Source organism: Sceloporus undulatus, chromosome 2 (genome assembly GCF_019175285.1).
Source record: "Sceloporus undulatus isolate JIND9_A2432 ecotype Alabama chromosome 2, SceUnd_v1.1, whole genome shotgun sequence".
NCBI lineage: Eukaryota > Metazoa > Chordata > Lepidosauria > Squamata > Phrynosomatidae > Sceloporus > Sceloporus undulatus.
The window spans coordinates 58,225,483-58,252,915 of NC_056523.1; the positions used below are offsets into that span (position 1 = coordinate 58,225,483).

A 27,433-nucleotide genomic window follows, 5' to 3' on the forward strand; every position below is an offset into this window, starting at 1 on the left:
TGTTGGGGATGCTTTGATTGAGAGTTCCTGCATGGCAGGGGGTTAGACTAGATGGCCCTTGCGGTCTCTTCCAAGTCTATGATTCTATGATTAAGAAGCTCCACTAAATTAAGTAATATAATTTATTTCTCCTATTGATTCAAATTTCTCTTCAGAAATAAGAACCCTAACTGCTGGCTACAGTAGTTCTCTACTTGAAAGCTATGTGTTTTTCTTCTACACTCTTGAAAAAGATGTAACAGTTCTTTCTATCAGTTTCTGAGGATTAAATGACTTTGTCTCTTGTTGTTGTGTGCCTTGACATCATTTCTGACTTAAAGTGACCCTGAGGCAAACCTATCACAGGGTTTTCTTATCAGCATTTGTTCAGAGGGGGTTTGCCTTTGCTGTCATCTGAGGCTGAGAGAATGTGACTTGACCAAGGTCATCCAACAGGTTTCTGTGGCCAAGTAGGGATTCAAACTCTGGTCTCAGAGCTGTAGTCCAATCCTCAAACTACTACACCATACTGGCTCTACCTTAAATATAATTACATAAGGGCCAAAAAAGAGCCAAAAAAGAAAGAAAGAAAGCCAAGGATGGGGCTTACAAGGCTTTACTATGTCAACAGGATGGGGAATCTCTCTTTTAAAAACTTCTTTATGCTCACAACAAAATTCACTTTCTGGATCAGATGAGGCTAGCACCTCTTGAATACAGGGAATCCTTTATTTCCTCGCCCAGCATCTTGAACAACAAATGGATAAAACAAAATAAACATACTGTTGCCTCTAAGTACATCTCATTTACACTTAAGAGCCTTGTGTCTTGTATGAGTTCTCTTTCTGAGCTTTTGTCCATTTGATTGTTATTGCAAACATTTACATTTGTCATACAATCACAAGCTAAGTTACAAAACAGTTTTTGTATACCACATTCTCACTGCATTCACCTTGTTCTTATTATCATCACTGCGAGGTGAGGGGGGATCTACCAGAAGAAATGACTCTCTTTTGACTGAGATGTCCAGGAGTGTTTCTTTCAACCAACTGAAGCAGTTCCATCTGTCGACGCGCTTTCTTTTCTTCCCTTTGTTTTTTGCAGCCGTCTTGGATATTTTTCTGATGCTGGAATATACCTCTTGCAAGGCTTGTTTATGTTCCAGTCTGGTTTTTGCCCATTCTTTTCTTTGAGTTGTTTCTTTTTTTGTATGGACTGTTCATATAGATTGCAATAGCTGACAATATTCTCCTTCTCTGACATCTTGTTATCTAGACAGTGTGCCTCTTTCTTACATTTTTTGCTGCTTAAGTCCACTTTAGTATATTCTATGGCAATATCAGGAGATGCACAGTCCACTCTTCCTATCTGCACAGCAGAATTTTCAGTACTGGGGGATACATCAGTCTTAGTGGTTTCTGTAAACAACAACAACAACCTATTATGTTATATAGTCTCCTTTGTGTATCACAAGATTTATTCAATAATCAGCCAGGACTACCATAAAAATGCTTCTACAAAGTTCTAGAAGGTCTGAACAATGTACTGTGCAAGTGCAAGATAACCCATTTGTGAGAGTCACAAAGACAATGAAGAAAAAAGTTGATTATAGCTCACTCATAAAGATGTTTACAGAAGAACTAGTGCCTCATTACTGAACACAGCATAGGAATTTTCCCCAAATAAAAGTGTCCTATTAGTAAAAGTATAAATAACCCTGTTTATATACAGTGGTACCCCGGGATACGAATTGATCGCGTTACGAAATTTCCGGGATACGAAAAAGTTAGATTGGAAAAAACTGTTCCGGGATACGAAGGTTTTTTCGGGTTACGAATTTTTTTTCGGCGCGAAATTCAAACGCGCGGCTTTCCAGCGCTAACGGAAAGCCCTTTTCGGGTTGCGAAATGCATCGGGTTACGAACGGGGCGGCGGAACGAATTAATTTCGTAACCCGAGGTAGCACTGTATCTATAATGGACAAGCATACCTGTCTGTACAGCAGTGTCCTTCCGCGAGGAGAGAAGAGTTTTGACATCCCGATTCACTGTACTGCCATTTTCTTTGGAAAAGTGATTGTGGTGATCAGTGACATCCAGATCAGTACAATAATTCTCATACTGTACATCACCTAGGGGGGAAAAATTACATAATGCTCCCAACTGCAATGCTTCAGACATTCACATTAGTTTAACACAGAATTCACAAATTAATTGAAATTCATGCTCCTAAATAATGATTATGTGGGAATAAAAGGTTTGGGAATGATGTGTTGGTTCTTACCATAGTCATTGTTCTATGACATAGAATCTATGTGAAGAGGAGCCATTTACAATCACGGGTTCTATCCCCACGCATGAGGTCTTTAGGGAGAAAGACAAATACATGGAGATATAACCATGTGATCGTGAACTGTTCCTCCACAGGATCCAGAGAATTGTTCTTTAAACCATTGACACAGGGCTGAAACAGATGGTCAAAAATGGATTGCTTAGAGCTGCCCGTTTTAGGTTGCATTTGGGCTGCAATAAACAGATAAGCAGCCCCAGTCCAGCCAGCTTCTGCCCCAAATATTTGGGATGAGGAAAAAAGCTACCCCATTGCCTCCAGAGCCAGCTCCGGGTGAGTGGCATCTAAATGCCATGCCCCCAAGCTGGATAGAAGCCAGCCAGCGTGTAATTGCTGGTGCAGCTTTTGTCTGGTTTGGAGGTGTGGTGTGGCATGTTTAAATGCCACACCCTCAAGCCAGTGTGAAGCCAGCTTAACCGGGCCATCTATTTCAGCCCACAGTTTAAATTAAAGAATTGAGTTATGACTTCTTTGCCCACATTGGACATACCTGGTCAGAAATTTCACTTCAAATATTTCAGGGAGAAAAAGATTACAAGAAGATGTAAAATTGCTCCATCCTTTTTTCTTTCTTTTTTCTTTTGGTTTGGTTTGGTGAAGGGTGGATCTTCATAACTATTTCCCTTTATTGTGGCTCAATTCATAACATTAAACAAAATCTCATACCAGGGCTTCCTAACCAGTCAAACAATGGATTATCATGGCATCATAGCAAAAACTCTCTCAATGGAGATAGAGTGGTAATACGCCCCCCCCCCCCCCCCGCTGTCCCATTAAGGGTACTGAATCAGCGTTCTTGATAGTGGTTCAAAACACAGCAGAAATAATCCAGTTTGAGACTGTTTTAACTGCCATGGCTGAATGCTATGGAATATTGTGAATTGCAGTGTGTTTTGAACCCAGAGCTCTCTGACAAAGGCAGCTAAATGTCTTGCAAAACCACAGGTCCTCGAATTCCACAGAACTGAGCCAATGCAGTTAAAGCAGTCTCAAAATGGATTATTTCTGCAGCGAGATTTGACCACAGATACAAAAATTGATGTAAATGCTATTTTTCATACACCTGGAGGGGGAACCCACTCCAGAATTGTGAGGTATATTTATTTCTGCTAGAGAAACTGCACCCCTGAAAGTCACATTATTTGCTTACAGTTTGCTTGTTTAACTACTACATTTCAGTTACAGTGTTATGCATTCATTTGAACATTGGACTACAACTCTGGAGACCAGAATTCCAATCCCCACTCACCCATGGAAATGCACTGGGTGAACTTGGGCAAGTCACACTCTCTCAGCTTCAGAAAACCCACAACAGATTTGTCTTAGGGTTGCCATGAGTCAGAAACGACTTGGTGGCACAACAACAACAAAAACAAGGTAGGGTAAATGTGAGAACTAACTACAATTGGTCCTCAGATTTTGTGGAGTAGGGGCACAGGATCCTTTGGAAGTGGAAAGAATGTGAATATTAAAAAATAAAAACAAAACCCAAACATGCATACTACAGATTCTGCTCCACCTCATTCCAAGACTGCCTCAGCCTTCTAAGATGACAACACTGCTGCAAAAATCTGCAGTGACACCGTTCTTCTCTTCTCTCTCCTCTTAGCAATAGCACCTATATTTCTATACCGCTTTATAGTGAACTATGCAATCTCTAAGCGGTGTACAAGTGTTAGCCAATTGCCAACCTACAAAAGGATGGAAGGCTGAGTGAACCTTGGCATGCTTAGCTCCTGAACTTTCCAAAAATGTTTAAATTTTTCAGGCATCTTCCTTCTCAACATGGTTAACTGCTCCTCCTGGAGGTGTCAAAGAGAAGTGAACTAAATCCCCTTCCAACCATTCTTAAACCCTAGAAACTTGGACATTTCTACTTGAAATTACTTCCAGTTGCAATTTTCAACTAAAAGCCAGGGGTTAAAATTGCCCCCCACACCTGCTGCAGCTGCCTACCTCTGCAATAAAGGCATGGCGATTACGGTGCCTCAAGGATTTATAAAAAGGAATTATGGCCCATTACAAATGGGCCTAAAAGTGTGCGCTCTGTGCGTGCTAGGGTTAGAAAGGGGCGTCCTTTCCGGATGCCCCCAACCCTAACGCGCAGAGCACGCACAAAATGGCGGCAGCTGTTCCACACGGCCGCCGCCATCATGACGTCACGACCGCGCCGCCTCCAAACAAGGCGGCGCAGACATGACGTCCTTGCACCACGCGAGGGCACTTAGAGCGCCCTTTACGCAGCGCAAGAAGGAGCTCCGTTTCGGAGCTCCTTCTTGGCTTTGCGTCGCTGGGCGCAGCCTTCAGATGGCTATGCCAGCGACGTGGAGGAGAAAGGGGCCAAGCAGCCCAGAATGTGGCGGATCGGGGCCTCAGTGGCTGCCAGGGAAAGGGGCGGGTACAGGCCACCACTTTTCGGCGGTCTGTAACCCGCCTATGGGTCTTTGAAAATCTACCACCAAGCATTATAAATGGCAAAGATTGCAGATGTTGTGTGTAGTTATCAAGCAGCAATGAGACATATATCTGGTTACATCTGTACAATAGCCCTACTTAAATGCCTGGTACTTACCACTACCAAGATTCTTCTGCAGTTTAGAAATATCATGCCCCTTCTGAGCCAGATCTTTAATACGCTGTTCCTGTTTCATTCTCTGGGCCAACTCTTGAGCTTTCTGCATTGTCTGATACAGCTCATTTGTCTTATTGGCCATAATTTCCTAATAGGATAAAATAAATATACACAAAAGATCATTGAACAAGGTAACTATGAAGAAATCTTGGAGCTGTATTGAATACTATTTGACTTGCATCTTATATGGATTTTAAAGGAGGAAAGAACTGTATAGTGTGAGACAGAAAATGAACATTTATATTAAACAAACAGGGGAATATATTTGTATCACAAAATCAGTGTGTAACTTCACATGGACAAGATCTCGGCTATAGTATATATTTTGGCACCTCTTGGGGAGATTCCTGCTGCCTTGTTATGTGACCCTGTCAACCAGTTTGACCTCTGGAATGGAGAAATGTCCACGTCTCACAGAATGAAGTCAAACCAGCCCCCTGGTTTTCTAGGGAGCTAGTGCAAATTAAACAAGTGAGAAAGTGACTAGAGCCATGTTGGCAGGAGGGGAATGTGTCCTTGTTGTTCGTACTGGATCTCTTGGTGGCTTTTATACCGTCGACCATAGTATTCTTCTGGATTGCCTTGCTGGGATGGAACTAGGGGCACTGTTATTTATAGTGGATCCTTTCCTTCCTAGAGGAGCAAACCCAGAAGGTGGTGCTGGGGGATTCCTGTTCACCCCCCTGGCCATTGGCCCATAGGCAATGGGTTATGTTTTGTCCTCCCCCCCCCATGCTACTTAACATGTACATTCATTATAGGAGAATGGGGGAATGGCACACACGCACACTTATGCAGCGTGCACGAACCTCATTATATCCAATGGGGCACGAGCATACATGCTTTTTGCCTTATGGGGGGGGGGGGGGGAGGTCCAGAACAGATTCTCTGCGTAAGACAAGGGCAGACTGTACATGAAACTGCTGGAAGAAGTTGACTGGAGTTTTGGAGTTCAGCGCCTTCGTATGCGGATGACACTCACTTCTATTACTCCTTTCCATCACAATCCAAGAAAGCCGTTTTGGTCGTAAACCAGTGCCTGTCATCAGTAATTGACTGGACGAGAGTTAACAAATTGAAACTTTATCCAGATAAGATGGAGGAGCTCCTAGTCATTTGAAAGGTAGATTAGGGACTAGGGATTCAGCCTGTGCTGGATGGGGTTACACTCCCCCTAAAGATGTAGGTCTACAGTTTGGGTGCAATGGCATCACAAGGGGGGTGCAGAGCGCACTGGGTGACACCACAGAAGAGGGGTGTGTGATAAGTGGGAGTCCCTCCATTTATCAGGATCTTCTTCCCTAGGGGAAGGGGTACTGTAATATGATGAGTGATGACACCACTGGTGGTGTGAGGGCAACCAGCCAATCAGAGGGCAGTTAGAAAAGAATCTTCTGGATGGTTGTTGAAAAAAGACAGTTAAGGTGGTTGAGAGTAAGAAGGCCTGAGGAAGAGCAAGGCCTTTGGCTTGTTCTTAGGCAGTTAGGTTTGGGGTATGTTTGGCTGAAATGATTATTTTGTCACTTATTCTTTAGGTTTGTGGGTAGAGGACCAGTGTCCTCCATGTCTTACTTTTAATGTTCTGTACTTCATATTAAACCTTTTGCTTCAATACTCTGTCTCTTCTTCATTCCTTTTAATAGCCTTAGCTTGACTAGTGTCTGTTCTAATCGTAGGTTACCAGTATAAGGCTCAGCACCATCCCAATGCATTGCTAGGGTGGTAACTGGTCAATCATTTGTTGGTGGCAGCAAATTGCTTTTGGGATCAAGGTGGTCTCAAGAAGTCCCATCCAGCTGAGTGGAGTGGGACCATAGAGAACCTTCCCATGTTGGCATTGGATTCTTCTGCTTCCGTCTTATTTCCTGGGAGGGAATTTAAGACAGGGTAGGAAGTAGAGAAAACCTTCACTGGGTGACACCTGGCTGAAAAGTCCCCCCACACCTCCCAGAACATTCCTTCCTCCCTGCTCAGCTCAGGCTTACTTGGGTGCAAAGCCAGGATGGGCAGGGAAAGAGAAGCCTGGGGCACCCCTTCCTCCCTGCACATCATGGGTTTATTCAGATGTAAAGCCATGACAGGCATGGAGAGGCACAGGGCATCCCTTCCTCCTCAGCCAGCATGGATTTACTTGTGTGTAAAAGTTGTGCTGGGCAGGGAGGTGAGGGCATGCCCTTTTGGCCCTGCCCCCTGAAACCCAATCCCTCACACTAGGTGACACTCCAGAAGGGGATGCCACTGCTTGGGTATGCTCCTGGATTCTGCTCAGAGCCTGGAAGTTCAGGTTTCAGCACTGGCCAAAAGTGTATTTTCAGAGTTAAAGGTTGGGCACTAGCTGCGCTAGTTCCTTGAGATATCAGATCTGGCCACAGTGACACATGCCTTAGTTACATTCCAGCTGGATGCAACTAAAGCATGGATGTAACTAAGGTAACACACTCTATGTGGGGCTACCATTAAAGAGTGCTCGGAAACTTCAACTAGTCCCAAGAGATGCAGTCAGATTGCTGAGGCTGGCTGCAGGGAACGCACAATTCTCTTGATACAGCAGCTCCACTGGCTGCCAGTCTGGGTACAATTCAAAATGCCAGTCCTGATGTATAAAGCCCCATATGGCTCTGGTCCAGCTTATTTGAATGACTGTATTTCTCCCTTTGGAACTAGTCTGTGCTTTGAGAGCTACTGTAAATTTGATAAGAATACCCCCCGTTCCATTATCCAAATTATTGATAAAAATGTTGAGTAGCACAGAGCCCAAGTCAGCATCCACTGGTACCCCACTAATCACTTGAGAAACCTGCAATGTTGTGGCTTTATGCCAACATAAAAGCAGGCATCTCAAAGATCTATGGATGCAAGCAAGTCTCCCTTCTGAAAAAATGGTAGAATGGAGTGCAGGGTGACCGGGGCAAATTTCCCAGACAGCAAAGCCAGTGTAGTATACTGGTTTGAGCGCTGGACCACAACTCTAGAGACCAGGGTTCGATTCCCTGTTCAGCCATGAAACCCACTGGGTGAACTTGGGCAAGTCACATGCTCTCAGCCTCAGGAAAAGGCAATGGCAAACATCATCTGAAAAAATCTTGCCAAGAAAATCCCATAATAGGTTCGCCTTAGGTTTGTAATAAATTGGAAATTATTTGAAGGCACACAACAACAATTTACCAAATTTTAGACCCCAAAGATGCATCGCTCTTTGGTACCGTTAAAATACAAAACCTGTTGAACCTGTTGTCCCTGCCTTGGAATGTGCTTACTAACACAAATAAACAATCACATACTGCCCAAGTGCCTTGAACTTAATCAGCCAAACACAAGCAGGAGGGTGGGATAGTGAGTCATCTCACTGCCTTATTATCAACCTATCATGATAATGACTATGACTTCCTCAAAGCCAACAGTACCTTCAGTATTGAAAGTGCTCTTAGCATCAACTCTCTTTGATCCTGAACACATCTGAATAGTCCAAACTGTTGGCCCTATGGACTACAGCTACACCGGTAGCAGGGATTCTTTACCACCAATTCCTCTAACACAGAGATTGAAGAACTGCTCTCCCCATTCTGCATCTGGGAGGAAGCATGTGACCTCACCAGTTGGGCACTTTGAACTGAAGAAAAAGAATGATTCCAAACCTATGATGAAAAGAAACCAAAACACTACAGTGGTACCTCGGGATACGAAATACCCAGGTTACGAAATTTTCGGGATACGAAAAAATCCCATAGGGAATTATTGTTTCGGGTTACGAATGTTTTTTCGGGTTACGAAAAAACTTTTGGTGCTTTTTTCGGCTTTTTCGCACGGAATCGCGGCTTTTCCCCATTAGCGCCTATGGCAATTCGGCTTACGAAGGCTTTTTGGGTTACGAAAGCGGCCGCGGAACGAATTAATTTCGTAACCCGAGGCACCACTGTACCTTGTTCAACAGATTCAGGACAAATCTCTACCATCATCAGCGGCTTTGCCAGATTTGGTATTAACCACAGAAGTACATTTGGTACCACCCATTCCAACTGAAATGGATAGACTGTTAGTATGAAGCACATTTGATCTGCATACTCTTTCTGTACAGATTGAAGGGATTCTTCAACCAGACTTTGCTCAACGGTCTTCTCTTCCTCCTCATACTGATACTGATGAGTTTAAGCAACTGCTTTCAACAATGAAGTTTTAGTCGTGAAGCCTGATTCTTTAAAATCTGAGATGTGAAGTCCTTACAAATGAAGCATTGTTGGGCTAAATGTCCATCGCCAAGATAGAAAAGACACAGAGAATGCCCATCAGATGAAGAAACCTTTCATCCATAGGTGGAACAGAGTTTACAATGAAAAGCTGAGGCCATAAAAGCAACAAAAGGTACTGAAGCCCTGAAGTGGAGAGTGTTTGTTTGCAGTAGAATATGTAAATAAAAAAGTAAGAGAAATACAAGATAAAGAAAGTGAAGTTTAAAGGGAGGAAGCTACTAAACCACATAACGAAACATTCAAAAAGATGGTATTCTGTTGGCAGATAAAGAGAAACAGGTGAGTAGCTTGGCAGTCTTGGGCATGACTACCTTCTAGTTGTGTGTGAATTCTACAAGAAAACCTTACTTTGGGAAACTATAATGTCCCATCTATTTCAACAAGGATTAAACAGAAGCAAAAATTGGAAATAAATACAATTTTGCATCAAATGCCACTATCTAAATTAAATTGCTGATTTCAACTTCTGCTACTGTATGCTGTAAGATGCTGACCTCTTTTTGTTTTTGCTTAAACAGATCTTCTTCAAACTGCTTCTTCATCATTTCCTGTTCTTTTGTGAGCCTCTGTTCTTCTTCTTGCTCTTCCTGTTTCCTTTGTTCTGCTTCAAGTTGTTTCTGCTTCCGTTTTTCTTCTACTTGAGCCATTATGGCTTTCTAGAAACATTAAACACATCATGAACAGATGTAATTGCCAGTAATTATTACATACATACATCTAAGCAGTAAAAGGTTCTAAGGATAAGACGTTCCATTGATATCTTTTATTTGGCTTTTTGTTTTAAAAAAAACTTCTCAACTATCAATTGCATTAGAGTTTTAATATTGCTTGATCAGGATTATAATGACTCAAATGTTACATTGTAATACTACCATTAGGGTCCGACTTAGGGCAAATGGAGTTTTATCCAATAATATTCCTACAGACAGGAGTGCATCAGGGCTGCCTCCTGGCCCCCTTTTTATTTAAGTTTTATATAAATGATGTTGTCCAGAATTTAAAAGGATCAAGATTCTTTCCAGCATCTATCCAGGATGTTAAACTTTCTGTTCTGTTATATGCATCTGTCCTGTTATCTGATCTTGCTTACTTTAATCGGGATGCGAAGACTCTTAAAGAAGTTAAGTGAATTTTATTTAAACAAAATGTTAATAGTTAATAACTCTAAAACCAAAGTTGTGGTTTTTGGTTTAAAGAAAAACTTCACTGCTGGAGTCCAGAGGCAAAATCTATAGATCAACAATCCTATTTCAATTAACTGGGCTTAAGATTTCAATCTATCTTGTCATGGAAAACACATTTTGTTGTAACCAAGTTAAAATCATCTCATTCTATAAACTCCCTCCTAAAATTCCATAGACTTCAAGGAGGTTAACTGGTAGCCCCTTCTATTGAGGTTTATCAAAGAAAAATTGTTCCTCAACTATTATATGGTGCAGAAATTCAGGGGTATAATAGTATCTCTAATTTGGAAATTGTTCAGAATTCATTCTTGAGATCCCTGTTAGCTGTTCCTAAAAGTACCCCTGTCTCCTTTTTGAGAGCAGAAACAGGTCAAATTGCCCTTCAAGCCGGTATACATACTGTATTGCACTTGCTTTTTACTGGTTGAAGTTGTTGACCATGAGTGATTTCAAGCTCCCCAAAAAATACTGTTTAGAGCAATTATCTTCTAACTCCTCAAGTTCTTGGATATATCGTGTCAGAATGATACTGCAGAGCTATGAGATTAATGTTGACTCACTACCAAATTATGTCACCGGTAGAGTTAAGCAACTGATTAAAGGAAAAATCCATCTTGTAGCAAAATGGGCCGACTCACAATCACTCTCGAACTCTTCTTTCTCCTTTTGGTTTCCATTATATAAAACATCGTTTGGATTAGAGAATTATTTTTTTAATCTTACTTTGGCTCCTATTAGAAAAAGCATTCACAGTCTTACGGTTTCAATGTATGCCTTCTGCCTATTTGACAGGCAGATATAATAACACCTCCATCCACCTAAGATTGTTTATTTGTAAAACTGGGATAGTGGAGAATACTGAACGTTATCTTTTACATTGCCCTCTTTATACAGCTCCTAGAAAAAAAATCCCTTTATCATATCTTACATTCTCTTTCAAACAGATGCTTTTGGTTGGTAATGATGTATTAATTACCTCCATGGTGGCAAAATTTGCTTTAGCTGCTAGTAAGTTTAGACTTAGTTCTCAAGATGGGAGTGAAGATTAGAAGTCTCATTTGCCATATGTTTTTATAATTATTGTTGTATTACTGTATCTTATTGATGGGATTATATTATTATTATTATTATTATTATTATTATTATTATTTTGTTTATTTGTATTTTTTTCCAGAAATTCTGTGTTTTGATCTTTTTACATTGCTTTTGTATCTACTGGCTGGACCAGTATCAAATTGTGACGGCTTTTAGCTTTTAATAATAAAGTTATTTTACCAATTATAATGACACATTTGTGTTTATCTGGGTCTATAGCTTAATATTATTTTTATTTTATCAAACAAATAGATGGGTATCGATATTTTTGTTAGCTGCTCCAGAATAAAAATATTTTATTAGTCTTGAAAGTAGATCTAGAAAAACATTCTCAATTTCAAATTTGGATTCAACATTATCTAATAAAAAGCATTTTCTGGTAGAGTGGATTCTTCCCATCCACAGGGGTTCAGTTCCTCCCCCCCCCCCAGCAAAAGATGGGGGAAATGCGGATGGTGGTGTCACCACATCCACATGCATGTGCCACAACAGAGTAATATGGGGTGTAGCGATCTGGAGGCAGACGAATCAGCGGATTGCTAACCTGTTGATATGGTGGGCCCACTGTGCAGTCAGTGTACGTAAAACTTCTAGAAGGTGAACCTTCTGCTAATACAGTATGTGTATAATCAGTCACTTGTGTAAGAGAACCAGTCAGATTAACTGCCCAAGTGACAGTAGTCACAGTAATGTTGTTTAAACCCCTTGTGTCTCAGTTTTCTAAGCTCATCTTCCACAATCCTATGTAAACAAATGTGTATGAAGTGTACATGTGTAAAAGGAGGCAGTGTTGAATATGGGGTGAACACAAAGATGTCTTTTACAAGTTAACAGCTGAAAATGTGGCAAACAAAACCTGAGATTTCAGGATGCCCTTTAGTTGCTATACTCAGTTTTGTATACTGAATAGGATGAAGTATTCCTTGCCTAAGAAAACCATATGAAATTCATGGGGTCAACATAAGTTGACAGACAACTTAAAGGCACCTACACACAAACACACTTCCTCTGTCAGGAAATTAAAATGACCAACTGAGAGTGATTTCAGCTAGGTAATAGACTATACAGAAAAACATGCACAGGTTTATCCATAGTAGGCTTTCTGTACACATGATAAAAACTAAACAAACTGCAATGAATAAAGAATCACACATTTTTAGTGTCATTTGTCATGGGTGTTACTACACTGCCACACCACCTCTCTCTTACATGTTATATTTAGCTTTTGATCAAATGTTAATATTTTCTCTATCTCTGTGGGAAAAGGGGAAATAAAAATTAACACTATATCAGAAGTAACTGACACTATTATTTATTTATTTAGTCTACCTGATGTTCCAATTGCTTTTGACGTCGCCTCTCTCTTTCCTCAATTTGAGCAGGATCCAAAAGGGCAGTCATTGACCGAAGAAAACTATAAATAAAAGAGAGGGCTATACAACATCAATTAAGCAGATATATCGAAATCTTGAGTAAAAACCCTGTAACGTTTCAGCACACCAGCTTAATTTCATTTAAGTGATTTTGCAGTAATACAAGTTTAGTGGAAACTATAAAGGGAGCCCTGGTGGCGCAGTGGTTAAATGCTGGTACTGCAGCCACTCACAGCCACAAGGTTCTGAGTTCAACCCTGCGTGGCTCCAGGGTCCACTCAGCCTTCCATCCTTTCGTAGGTCGGTAAAATGAATACCCAGTTTATTGGGGGCAATTGGCGTACACACTCTAAACTAAGGGAGTGCTAGTTCATTGATGAGTGTTATAGAAATGTACTTGCTACTGCTATTCTATAATTCTGAACATAAGCACAGCACATCAACTGAAACCAACACATGTTATTAAATATAATCTCCAAAGAACAGACAGCATTATGGTAATGAAATGCAAGCAGCAATCTACTAGGAAAATAGAATGAAACATTCACCTGGTTTTCTGAGTTGGCTCTGAAATATTGTTTCCAATTGTTTGTCCTGAAACTTCAACCTCTGTAGACACTAGATGGCATGAAGATGCAGGTATAAAAGGAGATGGTTCCTGAACCTCAGGGGAAGGGTGTAAAACTTCAGGCTGCTTTTTATATGTTGTATTTAATGGGCACTGTGAAAACGTGTTAGCTTGATTCCTGAAGGAATCAAAATGCATTGTCCACTTGTCATGCTCTTCACCCTATAAAATGTGAAGCAAAAATATATTTAAGTTTATGATAAAGTTTTCTACTAAATTATAAGAAGAAGCCAGCACTATAAAGTTTGTTTATTGAAATATTTATAACTGATGCATTTTAAACATTCTTAAACAGCAGGATTTGAATGTTTTAATTCACTGGACAATACACAGAGCCATTAAAGGCTCACAGGCATATCCCAAAGAAAATAAAGGAGCTATGAATGCTTTGTGTTTCTTAGTATGTTATTACTGAGACAGCATTGATCTGCAAGTTAAGCATGTTTACTTGAAACGAAATCCCATTATTTTCACTAAGACCTTTGAAAAACCATGCACAGATCTGAACTCTGAGGGCCCAGTCCTCCACCAGCAGACATACCTCTCACCTCTTGGAGAAAGAAAAGGATCTTAATGAAAAGAAGGAGTACTTGGGAGAAAACAGTGTATATCCCTCTTTTTCTTCTTTCCAATTCAGCCCTATGTATGACTATACATGTACTGGTTCATTTCATATACATTCCCCTCCTCCAAGTATTTGTATTAACTGGGACAGAGTGATAGGCATATGAAACAATTTCTTCTTTTCAAGAAGAAGATCCACATTTACAAAACACAATATAAATGGCAACTTACAGCCATAGGGCAAGGAGGAACTGCCTCCTATTTGATATTGTATTGAAGGGAGAATGAGAGAGATTGTTAATTCATTTTAAAATAATTGCTTCCTGATTTCAAATTACACTTCCTAAATCAATTACTGTACCTTTGATAAATTACATTTCTCTTCCATTTTTCGTAGTTTGTCAGCTTCTTTCTGTTTATCAAGCTCTTCTAGCCATTTTTTCTGTTGTTCACGTTTGACAGCACTAAAAGGATGCTCTACTGGTGTTGGTTCCTAAAAAGAAGCAGCAGCTTTATGTCCATTAACTGTAATTTGGTTCAGACAAATGGGCCTTCTTATCTGCTGGACATGTACAAAGTATCCCATTTTTGTAGTGCAAAAACTGAAGACAAGCAAGATGAATTAATTTGACTCCATTTTGTTTTATTTCCAGCCTTTACACTATAGAAATTAGAAGGCTCGTCTACCCTGCTGTAAAACACTGTACTCACCCTGAAACTGGTGCTGGCAGTCCATGTGACGGGGAAGATACTGTGGTTTTAGGCCCTTAACTCAATTTTGCTCCTAACATTTCCCCAACTAAGCAAAGCTGGGGAGAAGCCCAGTGTTTCCCAGAAACCTTGGAGTGACCTCAGGTTCTTTTAGTATATGGGCAGCTGGACTGGGTTTAATTTGGTCCAATCTGCTGTCCATACAGCAAGAGCCATGCTATCCCTTTCCAGCACAGAGCAGCATAGGAAAAGGAGATGGCCACCATTTCCACGCTGGGAAGAACTGTGCACAATGCATGCCAAAAGTGGATGGAGACTACCTCTCTGTCAACCATATGTTCTGTCCTATAGCAATATCTAAAATCTACAGTTGTTGTTGTGATCCACTTGTGAGTCAATCTTGACCCATGGTGAACCTGTAGATGAGACATCTCCAAGACTCCCTATCCTCCATTGCTCTGCTCAGGTCCTGCAAATTCATACCCATAAACTCTTGTATGCAGCCATCCTCTCTTACTGCTTCCCTCCACCTTTCCTAACATTATTTTTTCCATGAATTCTCTCTTCTCATATGTGGCCAAAGTACAGTCGGCCCTCCTCATCTATGGATTTTTTTATCCACAGATTCAAGCATCCACAGCTTGAAAATATTCAAAAAAAGTATAAATTCCATTTTATATAAGGGCTGCCATTTTGCTATGCCATTGTATTTAATGGGAATTGAACATCCAAGGATTTTGTTATCCACAGGGGGTCCTGGAATCAAATCCCAGTGCATCACAAGGATCCACTGTACAACAGCCTTAGTTTGGCTTCCAGAGAGATTTCTGGTTTGTTCTGTTCTAGGACCCATTTGTTTGATTTTTTTTTTTTTGGCTGTCCACGGTATCCTCAGCACTCTTCTCTAACACATTTCAAATGAATCCTTCTTCCTATCCACTTTCTTAGCTGTCCACCTCTCACATCCATACATGGTAATAAGAAATACAATGGTTTGTACAATTCTAACATTTATGTTCAGTTGTATATCTTTACATTTTAGGATCTTTTTTAGTTCTTTCATAGTTACACCCCCCCATTCCTAGTCTTCTTATGATTTCTTGACTGCAGTCCCAACTCCGATCAATATTTGATCCCATGTATGAGAACTCTTTTACAATTTCTATTTCCTCATTGTCTAGGTTGAATTTGTGTAAATTCTCTGTGGTCATTATCTTTGTTTTCTTTATCTTCAATAATAAACCTGCCTTTGCACTTTCTTCCTTGATCTTCCTTAGTAGTTGCTCTAGGTCTGTGATGTCTTCGGCTAGTAGTATTATCTCATCTTCATACCTTAGATCAGTGGTTCCCAAACTTTGGTCTTCCAGTTGTTTTAGACTCCATCTCCCAAAATTTGTGACTGTTGACCAAGCTGGCTGGGACTTCTGGGAGTTGAAGTCCAAAAACCCGGAGGACCAGGGTTTGGGAATCACTGCTTTAGATTGTTTATATTCCTTCCTATTTTCACTCCTCCTTCTGTCTTCAAGCCTGCTTTTCTTACAGTATGTTCTGCATATATGTTGAATAGATAGGGTGATAAGATGCAGCCTTGCCTGACCCCTGGTCAACTGGGAACCATTCTGTTTCTCCATATTCTATTCTGACAGTAGCCTCTTGTACATATTTCTCATCAGGATTATCAGAGGTGTTGGCACTCCTGTGTTTTTAAGGGTGTTCCATAGCCTTTCATGACATAAGCAGTCAAAGGTTTTGCTACAGTTTATAAAGCACATGCTGATTTTCTTTTGAAATTCCTTGGTGCGCTCCATTAGCCACCAGATGTTTGCAGTGTGGTCCCTAGTGCCTCTTCCTTTCCTGAACCCTGCTTGAACTCCTGGGATTTCTCTCTCCATGTATGGTTGGAGCCTATGTTGTGGACTTTTAAGCATAATTTTGCTGGCATGAGAGATTAGAACTACGGTTCTATAGCTGCTGCAGTCTTTTGTGTCTTTTTTTTTTGGTGGATGGAGATGTATATTGATAATTTCCAATCTGTTTGCCATCGTTTTGTTTTCCATATCTGTTGACATATGTTGGTTAGCGCTGGTATTGATTCTGTCAGCATGGATTGAAGCAATTCAATTGGATTATCATCTGTTCCTGGTGACTTATTTTTTCCCATTTCTTTAATTGGAGCTTCCACCTCTCTTTTTAAAATTTGAGGCTCATCTTCATATGGCTCTTTGACCTATATCTCCATTTTGTTATCCCTTATACAGTATATAGCTTTTCTGTGTATTGCATCCAGCATTTTTTATTCCTTCCTGGTCTTGAATTATGCTATTTTTATCATCATAGAGTATCCTGGTCCTTGATCTGAATTTCCCTTTGATTTTTCCTGAAATAAGTCTCTTTGTTTTTTGCCTTTTTATTCTTGTCCTCCATCTCTCTGCACTGATCATTGTAGTATTTGTCTTTTATCTTTTCGCACCAGTTATTGAACTGTAGAATTCATGGTTCTCAGTTTGTTCCTGTCTCCCTTTTGTTTTGCTTCTCTTCTTTCTTTTATTGCTTGTAGCATTTTATCTGTCATCCGTGGTTTCTTCTCCTTCTTTTTGACTACTGTGTCTGTCTGCATTCTTCTTTTATAGTGTCCATATACTTTTTTTAGAATTAGTAAACCACACTTTGCTAATTCACAAGCAAAAGTCTCCAGAAGGATACTTACACCACGATCTGCAATGCAGAGGATACTCCCACTTTCTCATTCCTCCTTGGCGGGCAAATAGCAATCAGGAGGGCTTGTGACTACAGAGTCATCTTCTCGGCCACTGACTGGAGGTATGATGTCCAGCTGCTCTTGTGCACTCAGACAAGAATATGCAGCCTCCACCAACAATTTAAGACTCTCTTTCTCAGGTGCATGAGGATCAACGGCACTTCAGCTGCCTATCAGATGAAGCTACCCCCACAAACACATTGGCTTGTACAGGACACCCGGAGCAAAGGGAAGTTCACAAGGAGGAAAAGGGTATATCACTAACATTCAAAAACATATTCACGGGTATAATTGTGAGTTATACTTGTTTATGTCATCTACAAATTTAGCCTTTGAAGGCACTAGTACTGTCAAGGTGCACATGAACTAATCTTATCATTGCTCTAGTGTAGAACTTTACTTACAGTGGACCCTCCCCTTACATGGGGGATCCGTTTTGGATCACCCCCTCATATGGGGAAATCAGTGTATGCTCGCGCCCCATTAAAAGCAATGGGGTGCGTGCTCGCGGCTCGGGTGCCATGAGTGCGCATGCCATTGCTTTAACTGGCGCGTGGCTTCTGTGTAAGCTGGAAGCTCCTATAGTGTGTCTGCATATGGCGTGGGTGCACTGTACTTAAAGGAATCTCTGAATGATATCTGCCCAACCAAACAGTCTGAAATGGCTTCAAAGAGACAGCCCACAACCAGAAAAATGCACTGTCAGAAATTTAAGGCTGAAAACAGAAAACACTTCATGCCAATCAGTTCTTACCCCTAATACAAATGCTGTCCGAATAGCAGCAGGTAAATCAGGAGAACTGAAACTAGAAAACTGTTCCGTTTGGCTACTCAAAAAACTGGGTGATGTTTCGGTAGCCTCAGTAGTTACACATCTACAAGTGTGGTTATCTTCTGTTGTAGTACTCAGGTCATCTGAAAATGCCATCTAGAAATGAAGCATTATTGTTAGTTCATTTATATCTTGCTTTTCCCCCACTACTGACACTCAAGTGGATTTCAAAAATGAAAACAAATACAGTTAAAAACACTCAGAAGGAAAAAAACATATTCGAAGTTATTGTTAAAAAGCAAGTAAGCTACCCATTACATTAAAATAATTTAAAACTAATCCATTAAAAGATAAATGATTAAAATTAACAAACCAGCAACATCTTTAAAAGTTCTTGCAGTAAAATCCTAAAAATGTGTCAAAACAGAACATTTTCAATTGCCAATGGAAGAATGGCATGGAGAGTCATCCCAGCCTTTCTGGGCAGGAAGTTCCAAAGTCTAAGAGCAGCCATCAAAAATGCCCTCTCCCGTTCCCATCAAACCTGTTCAGGAAGGGGATGGCCAAACAGAAGGGCCTCCCCAAAGGATATTAGAGCCCAGGCAGGTTCCTATGGCAAGATACTTCTGGATAGCCTGGACATAAGCCATATGTCATAACTAGTTCTCTACATTGTGCCCAGAAATGGACTGGCAGCTAGTAGAGCTATTGTCAACAAGGGAGTTATATTCTTCCTGTAGCTGGCACAGCAACAATCTGGCTTGCAGGTATTTGGGCCAGGTGAAGTTCCTGAGCACTTTTCAAGGGAAGACCCATGCAGAATGTGTTACAGTAATTTAAGCAGTATGTAAGTAAGGCATGCTTCACAGTGACTAAGGGCCGGTACAGACTGGCACAATACGCTGGCTTTCAGACTCCAGCTCAGTCAAGGAAATCCACTGGGTGACCTTGGGCAAGTCACAGTCTCTCAATCTCAAATGATAGCAATGGCAAAAATCCCCTCTGAACAAATTTTGAAAACTTGAAGGCACAACAATATGTAATATAGATGTAAATAAACCTGATGAACTGATTTTATATTTCTGATTGTTTTTAGCATTTATATTGTCATGTTCTCCATTTTTCCTGAATGTTCCCCATTTTGAACATGGCTAAGAAGCATGAATTTACAATTATATATGGATGTTTTCAGCTATTATGTTGTCATGTCCTCTATTTTTCTTGAATGTCCCCCATTATGAGCATTAGCTAAGCATGAATATACATTTTTATATGGATGTTCTTAGCTTTTATTTTGTCATGTCTTGAGATTTTCTTGCATGCCCTCCATTTTGACCGTGGCTAAGAAGCATGGATTTATATTTATAGAAGTGTTTTTAGTTATTATTTGGTCAGGTCCTTCTTTTTCCTTGAATATCCTCCATTTTTAGCATGGCTAAGAAGCATGAATTTATAAGAGTGGGTTTTTTTAGCGTTTATTTGATCGTGCTCTACATTTTCCTTGAATGTCCTCCACAGGACACCCTGTGCATACGGATATTCCAGACCTACATGGCTGGTTCTCTGAATTTATATCTACTGCAGAAATGTAGTCCTGCTGGGCTATAAAACCCACTGTGGAAGAACCTTGGGCAGGATACAGTCTTTCAGCCTCAGGGGAAAAGGCAATGGCAAAAGCTCCTCTGAACAAACTTTCCAAGGAGAAACCTAAGGATAGCGTCTCCCTAAGTCAGAAAGGGCTTGAAGGCACACAACAAACATACCTCTGGGTAGTCACATACTCTCAGCGTCAGGGAAAAAGGCAATGGCAAAAGCTCCTGTGAACAAACCTTCCAAGGAAACCCCAGGATAGCATCCCCCTAAGTCAGAAAGGGCCAAAGTGCGGTGCTTCTGGGAGGAAGGGGCAGGGCTTCTCAATGCAACCTACAACACCCCTCCGGGATACAGCAAGGGTCTGGGCTGGCTGTGCGCAGCTCCCCATCCCTCTAGTTCCCTGACCCGAGCCTCCATGGCCACATGCCTGCTCAGATAAGCTTTGTGTGGCAGTGCTGGCACGTGTGTGATGGGTTTGCCAACACAGCTCTAGTATAACTGTGCAAATACACTCCTGGTCATTGCTAAAATCTGGGTCTCCAAGCTCATAGCTGAATCCAGGAGTCCTCCCCCCCAACTGAGAACTTGTGTTTTCATGGAGAGTGTAATCCCATCCAACACAGGATTAATCCCTATTTCCCGATGTGCCTTTCAACTGATCAGGAGCACCTCTGTCTTCTGTGGATTACACTTCATTTGTTTACCATCACCCCTTCTATCACGGATGCCAAATACTGTTTTTTCACAGAAACAGGTTTCTTAAGAGTTAGGTGGAAAGGAGAAATAGTGCTGGTATCATTTGACCTGCTCCTAAAACTCTGGTTTCATGTGCATATTAAACTGCATAAGGGAATCAAGAGAACCTGAGGGACCTCAAAAAACAACAGCCAAGAAGTTAAACAAGAACCCACCTGCAGAATACCTGATCTGCTCTAGCCACACCACCTTCCAATACACTGAAACTGAAATTCGATGTAGAACTTCCAAATTAACTGCACAATAATGACACCAGTTAATTGGTAGGGACACATGTGAGTAAGCCGCCACAACAAAACAGAAAAGTTAAAAGCAGCCATCTATTTTAGGTAATAGCATAGGGTAAACTTAAAAATACATTTTTAGAAGCAATTGATGCATTACACAAAATAATTCTTTCTTTTTTTACCTTAGCTTGGTCCATTTGCATTTTTTCTGAGTAGCTTCTCATGACATCAGTTTTCTGCCAAAATGGGCAGTATTTTGATTCTGTTTCCAAAGTTTCTTTGAGCTTTTTTTTAAAAGCTACCTGTTCATCTTTAAAGACAGAAACAATAAACAGAATTGCTCAATGGCTTCATTCAGACATTACATTGAATTATGTTATATGATTTATTGTGATGGGATTGAATCTAGGTAAGTTGTACATTCCCCTCTACTAGAACATTGATGTAAACAGATAAGGAGCTCTATTCTATGTTTAACTAGCTGCAAATTATTGTGTTCCATCCAGGATAAAAACTGTGATGAATCTTACTTATGCTTCATTGTGACGGTTTGATGCTGTTTTTTCTTTCCAAACACAGGTAAGAATAAACTTCTGATTTCACGCCCATATGCATATTAGGAATGGAGGTGGGGAAACGCATGAGCTTGCCTAGGTTCATTTCCACCATTAAAAAACATGGTTTATTATGCAATGCAAATTCAGTAATAATATTTATTTATTAATTTCATTTATATCCTTCCAGAGGTACCCAAGGCAGCTCACAGGTAAAACCTATAACATTATTATAAATTTCAAACAATTAAAATAAAATATATACAATAAAATATAATATAAAATTACATAAAATATAGTTAACTTAAAAACAGACCTACAGTAGAATAGGTGAACAATTAAGCTGACAGATATGACCTACAATCACTCTGCTGAGCTAAAGTCTAAAAACAAACACTATGGTTTAGTCTCTACAGGGCTGTACAGACTGGTTTGAAGCACCAGCGTGGGGGTGGCATGGGGGCGTGGCGTTTGGATGACATCATGCCGCCCACCCAACATCACGACACTCCTTTGGTGCAGCGTTTATATGCTGCATGCTGAAAAGAGTGGTGAAAAGTGCACTGAGATGGCAAAGGTGCCTTTTTGCCAGCTCTAAAAGCAACAGCATTTTGCAGTTTCTTTCAGAGATGGCAAAGCACTAGATCGGAGCCACAGTGTGCAGCTGCTGCAGCCACAATCTAGTGCTGCAAGGGGAGGTGGGACGCTGCACTATCAGAGTGGTCTGTAGAGCCCCTACATGTAGTATGAAAGTTTATAAATACTGTATATATTGTAGATAACCTCATTTGATTAACGTGTGCAGTAATGTCAGAATAATCAGTGAGATACTCAGCAGTATCAAGTGCATATAGCAATAACTGACATGTGTACTAGTAGGACCCATAAAAACCCTAGATCAACCTAAAAAGATTGGCTTGTGGATTAATCATAATTCACTGATTTAGACATATATTTAACCAGAATGACAAAATATTTATGTAAATACAGTGCCTATTCACCCTTCAAAAACTAATAGATAAATGCAGAAATTTACACTGTACCTAGTTCTTTCTTCCACTGGGACCTCTTGGCATCTAGTAAAGTTTTATCTCTCTCTCTTTCTCCCAGTGTACTAAACATATCAGCTGGTTTCCATGAATTCCTGCATGGGGAAAAATCCAAAGTTTTTTTCTTTTTCTTTTACAAATTCAACTGTTGAAGTTAAAAGAACTACTAATTAGTAATCTGATCATATTTAGAATGATATAATCTGGGTTGGAAATAGTCCCTCACATTAGACTCATTGGGTTCCTGACAGTTCTCTTTGCCTTGGTGGTAAATGAATCAGAGACCCAGACTGTTTTTCCACCTTTGTACACTGAAGAGCTACTGTGCTATTTCTGCTACAGCCTTCTCTAGTTAACCCCACCTGAAGAAAGATTAAACCTTTGAATGAAAAAAATAGTCAGATTAAAGTAGTGCAAGCATGCATTTGCATAATATTTTTACAGCAGCAAAGCATGTATCCCTTGCATTTTATTTGAGAATGTGCAGGATACATTTGCATGTGTTAAACTGTAGTTTAATCCAAGTGTGCATGAGCAGCAATGCTTTAATCTTCTTCTGAGCTTGCATACAATTTCTCTTCTTTCTCTTTGGCTAGCAGGGGTTTTGAAACTTTTTCATTTAATATCTCATGGTTTGCCCACAGTTAAAAACTATGGTTAACATTAATTATGACTGAGTTTTAACAAGCCAATCTTAAACCATAGCTTCTGAGCTCAGCTTGTGAAAAACAGTTAATGTTAACCAGTTTCTTATTTGAATGACACAGAAAGTTTTGGTTAGCAAAAAGTAAGGACAGAAGAGAGGAAGGGGGAGCATGCAGGCCTGGGAGTAGACTAGATTTGTACACATAATGTTCAACCAGAGACTGGTAATTCCCAGTTGTTATGGACTTATGTTAACCACCCACAGGAGGTCAGTCCCTCACCATTATCAATCCCAAAATGTCCCAATTTTGTGGACAGGGGGAGGAGATTATTTTTGACTCTAAATGGCCAATATTACCATCAAGCTTCTCATCTTTCACAACTTTTGGGGCTATTTTTAGTCCCTGCATCTTTTAAATGGCTCATAAGCGTTTTTTATCCCCAAACATGAAGTGATTGGATTTGCTGGTTTGCGAGGAGCCCAATCCCCCAAAATCTGAAATGGCCAACAGCTGCTCCCACCCCCACTCAGAGGTTTGGGGTATTATTGACCATTTAAGGGCAAAAATTTGAGGATTCCTTTTTTTAGCCTTCCCCTTCCCTCACATTGTGGAAAGGACAAAAACTTTTTGGGGTCCAATCTGCTTTCCTCTGTACTCCCCTCAGTTCAGCATGGCATCCAAACACAGTCCAGTGTTGTTACATCATGGAAATACCATTTTGAATCCCTAAGGACAAACACTATGTATGGAATCTAATATTATGTGAGAAGAGAACTGTTCATGTTTATGACTCTTTTCTCTTTTCCCACTCACTGATCTCCATGCTCCTCCCTCATTCTGCTTCAGAAGGTCTTCTAATCCTTTAAATCAGATTTTTAGGGCAGGCAAGGAGCTGTAGAGGAGGAGAGAATTACTGCCTTCTCTGGTCTGTTGACGAAAGCAATTCCACCAATGGAAGAACTTAATAGGATTCTACCCTATATACTATATATATATATAGTACCTAAAGGGCTTTTCCCAATCCATCCTGAAGCTAAAAGATTTACGTACATGATTATTTTTTGTTCAGCATGCTTGGAGATGCCTTGTTTTTTGCTTGAAATGAAACTATTTTCACTCAGAACTGGTGGAACTTCAGCCTTCTGGAGTAATCCCATTAAGTTTTCTTCTGCAGCCTGATCAGCAGGAATGTTGCTCTCTATGCTCTCCGATACTAGAAAGTAAGAATTTCTCTTAAAATCAATGCTGCAGCAGACTGTTCAAAATAAAGCTTTTCAAAGCAGCAGTGTACCCGGCTAAATTTTATCAAATGTTACATCATGCATCTAAAGAAGAGGGCTGTAATCCATGAAATTTATGCTAAAATAAACTGGTTAGTTTTAAAGGTGATACAAAACTACCCTTTTCTTCTCTTTTTACATTGAAACAGACAAATGTAGCTTTATTTTTTTTTAAAGATCAATTCCAGTGTCATTGGGTTTTTGTTAACAGGTTAAGCTCCAAAGTTACTTCTATGATGACAACAAGGATGCCAGAAGGTTTTAAACTTCTTCCACTTCCTCCTCCTAGGCAAGATGCCTCTGTACTTGCTCAAAAAAAAGGTGTGTCCAAAAATATGGATCAAATACAACACAATAAAATGCAAAGGAGGATACAATCAGACCAAGAACCATATTGGATTAGAACTTGGATATAAAAGAAGCATAACTATAGTCTTCTGAGCACAAATATTTCACTAAACATGACTAACAGGAGTGAAAGAAAGTGAAAACTGTTAAAAATAAAGGAATCTTCTTAGTTTTAATACATGGGCCTATTTCATCATGCTATTTAAATGTAAAGCTATTACTATTCCCATCAATTTATTTAAAGTTTCTAGAAAACAATTGGCTACTAGTAGAAGATGAACATCTTACTTGTTTCTTTCTTTTCATCCTGAAACTTGGAGATTCCTTTGGTTCCTTCTTTAACAGCCATCAAAATCTGTTCAAGCTGCTGTTGTGTTAAACACACCAAATTGTCTCTTAGATCCTCATCAGAAACAGGATGTTTTTTAAACTTTCTGTTGGATGCCAAAGGTTTCTTAACTGAAATTCTTGTATGATCAGGCTTTGTAGTCATGCTATCTTTTGGGATGATAAGAGCATTGTCTTTATTGGAAGGTTCTTTCGATGAATTCTTAGTACATATCAACGTCTCTGGTGTTTTAATACCTTTTGTTACTGAAAGTCTTGATCCAGTTTTGTGTTTTATAAAACATTCATTCTTTTCGCAGGAAGTTTGAACGGATTTCAGAACATGTCCATTTAGTTTGGTTCTTGATGTATGTTTTATGATGTTGTTTTTATTACACATCTGCTAAAACAGTAAAAATTTACACATTATAATAGCCCCCAAAACTTGAAACAGCATTCCTAAGCCATGCTTGGTGGGCTTCCTGGAGATCTCCTGTACTCCCCCCCCTCCCAGTGCTGGTACATTAATCTCAACATCCACCATCTCCAAGGCTACAGGATTTTCCCCATGTTGTATGAACCACAGAAGTCAACACACTTCATTGGTTTGCACAGAGCAGGAAAATGTGCATTACAAAACAATTATCTTGTCTTACACAGAGTAAAAACTAAGCCTTTGAATCCTTGAAAATGGGTTGGGGTACAAATTCAACTCTCCACTAACAGGGTATTTGATATAGGGTGGGTTTTCCCTCTACTAGTCTCTGAGGTGCTGATTTTATCTTTCCCACCTCTGATAAACATCCCACCATCCTAATTCCTAGCACTGTCAGCACCAAGGACTGACCTGAGAGTACATATATGAGATCAGCTGCCAAAGATCCAAGGACCTGGAGACTGTTCTGGAGGAACAATACCCTCCAAAACATTTGAGAGCTGATTTTATACACTTGGTAGCTCTTAAGTGGTATGAACCTTCACCAAATCTTTGCACTGGGTCATTTCAAGGAGGACCTGTTTTGCTTCTGAATATCTTCATTCTATCCCCCTCCTTTGGGTTCTTGGAGGATTTTTGCATTCTCTTTCCCCCTCCTTAGAAAGATAGGGAATTCCTGCATGCAAACTTTCTCTCTCTCGCTCTCATTCAAACTAACTATACTATGTGACTTAGGTTACTCCCCCTTTGGGACTAACTAACATTATCTCAAAAGATTTTCAACTGAATTGTTAGTCCTCTGTCTTCTTGATTTCCCAACTTTCTTTGGAAAGATGGTGAGATAATATATGTCTTTTATTTTAACTATTCACTAGCTAGATTAGGATATAGCTTCCATGTAGATATAGATTAAACCCATTAGTAAACATTTGTTTTAAAGTACAAGCTACGTGTTTGTTCTTTTTAGAACCAGTCTCAGTTCTTAGGAAAGCATAGTTAGATAAGAGCACATTTCTGCTACTCTGCTGTTTTGAAGCTGGACCCTAACAGGCTGGGCTTTGATATTTTCATATTTAAATATTTTTGTTTCCTTTAAAAGCCTGAAGCCTTCGGAAATGTAAATTATCTCACAGTTCTATATTTGGGCTTCATTCACAATATTGTGCTACATGACCAAGGTTGCCTTAGACTTATCTTTTTCAAACAGTAACCCTGAGATACATGGCAAACTGGTTTTGAAACTAAAGGAACATTCAGAAACAAACTGTGATATGGCAAGAAGTCTCATGTTTACAGAAACAAGTCAAAATTCTAATGGGCAAACCCTTAGAAACCAGTTTATTCATGTACTTGTCACTAACAATACAGATTATTTAATCTGTATATAGATAAATTTCATTCCACCTCTACAACTAATATACCTCTAGCAGAGCATAAACTACCAATTATTATCAGTAGAATAACATACTTTTCACATTTAGCATAAAATGCAGTTCATAGAAAAATTGTAAAAGAACACTACCAAAGAATGGGTCAGAAAAACTTTGACAGGAAGGAAATAATGACAATCAGAATGGATAAAAAAATTAAGATCTAAAAAGATGGGCAAATAATAAAATTTTCACCCAACAAAAGACATGAGGGACAGTGCCAGGACCTATTATAGGTTGTCATCTGCCATGCTTCTAGTGGCAGAGACAGCTGCCTGAGAACTGCTGAGAAAGATCATTGTAGCTGGACAGATCTGGGTGGCAGAAGGCAGTTCCTTAAGCCATTCTAGTCCTAAATCATTTAAACTTTTAAAGGTAGAGATTAGATTCACAACTCCACCATAATATATACTCTTTGTAATGTTTTTACTTATATATATTTTATCTGTTTTAATTTTGGTAATCTGAGTCTCAATTCAGGGGGGAAAGATATG

At 39.9% G+C, this 27,433-nt stretch overlaps 1 protein-coding gene across 1 annotated transcript in view; it reads right to left on the reverse strand.

The window, feature by feature from the left end:
* Nucleotides 1-579: 579 nt before the first annotated feature.
* The window catches only part of CCDC66 (coiled-coil domain containing 66), a 29,866-nt gene continuing 3,012 nt past the window's right edge, over nucleotides 580-27,433 (reverse strand). The window contains 13 exon segments of the mRNA XM_042451234.1: nucleotides 580-1,076; nucleotides 1,078-1,397; nucleotides 1,970-2,110; nucleotides 4,901-5,048; nucleotides 9,702-9,863; nucleotides 12,816-12,900; nucleotides 13,408-13,649; nucleotides 14,413-14,544; nucleotides 18,275-18,448; nucleotides 21,051-21,178; nucleotides 22,466-22,566; nucleotides 24,169-24,331; nucleotides 25,035-25,473. Coding sequence (XP_042307168.1) covers nucleotides 948-1,076; nucleotides 1,078-1,397; nucleotides 1,970-2,110; nucleotides 4,901-5,048; nucleotides 9,702-9,863; nucleotides 12,816-12,900; nucleotides 13,408-13,649; nucleotides 14,413-14,544; nucleotides 18,275-18,448; nucleotides 21,051-21,178; nucleotides 22,466-22,566; nucleotides 24,169-24,331; nucleotides 25,035-25,473 — 2,364 coding nt within the window. The 3' untranslated portion in view covers nucleotides 580-947.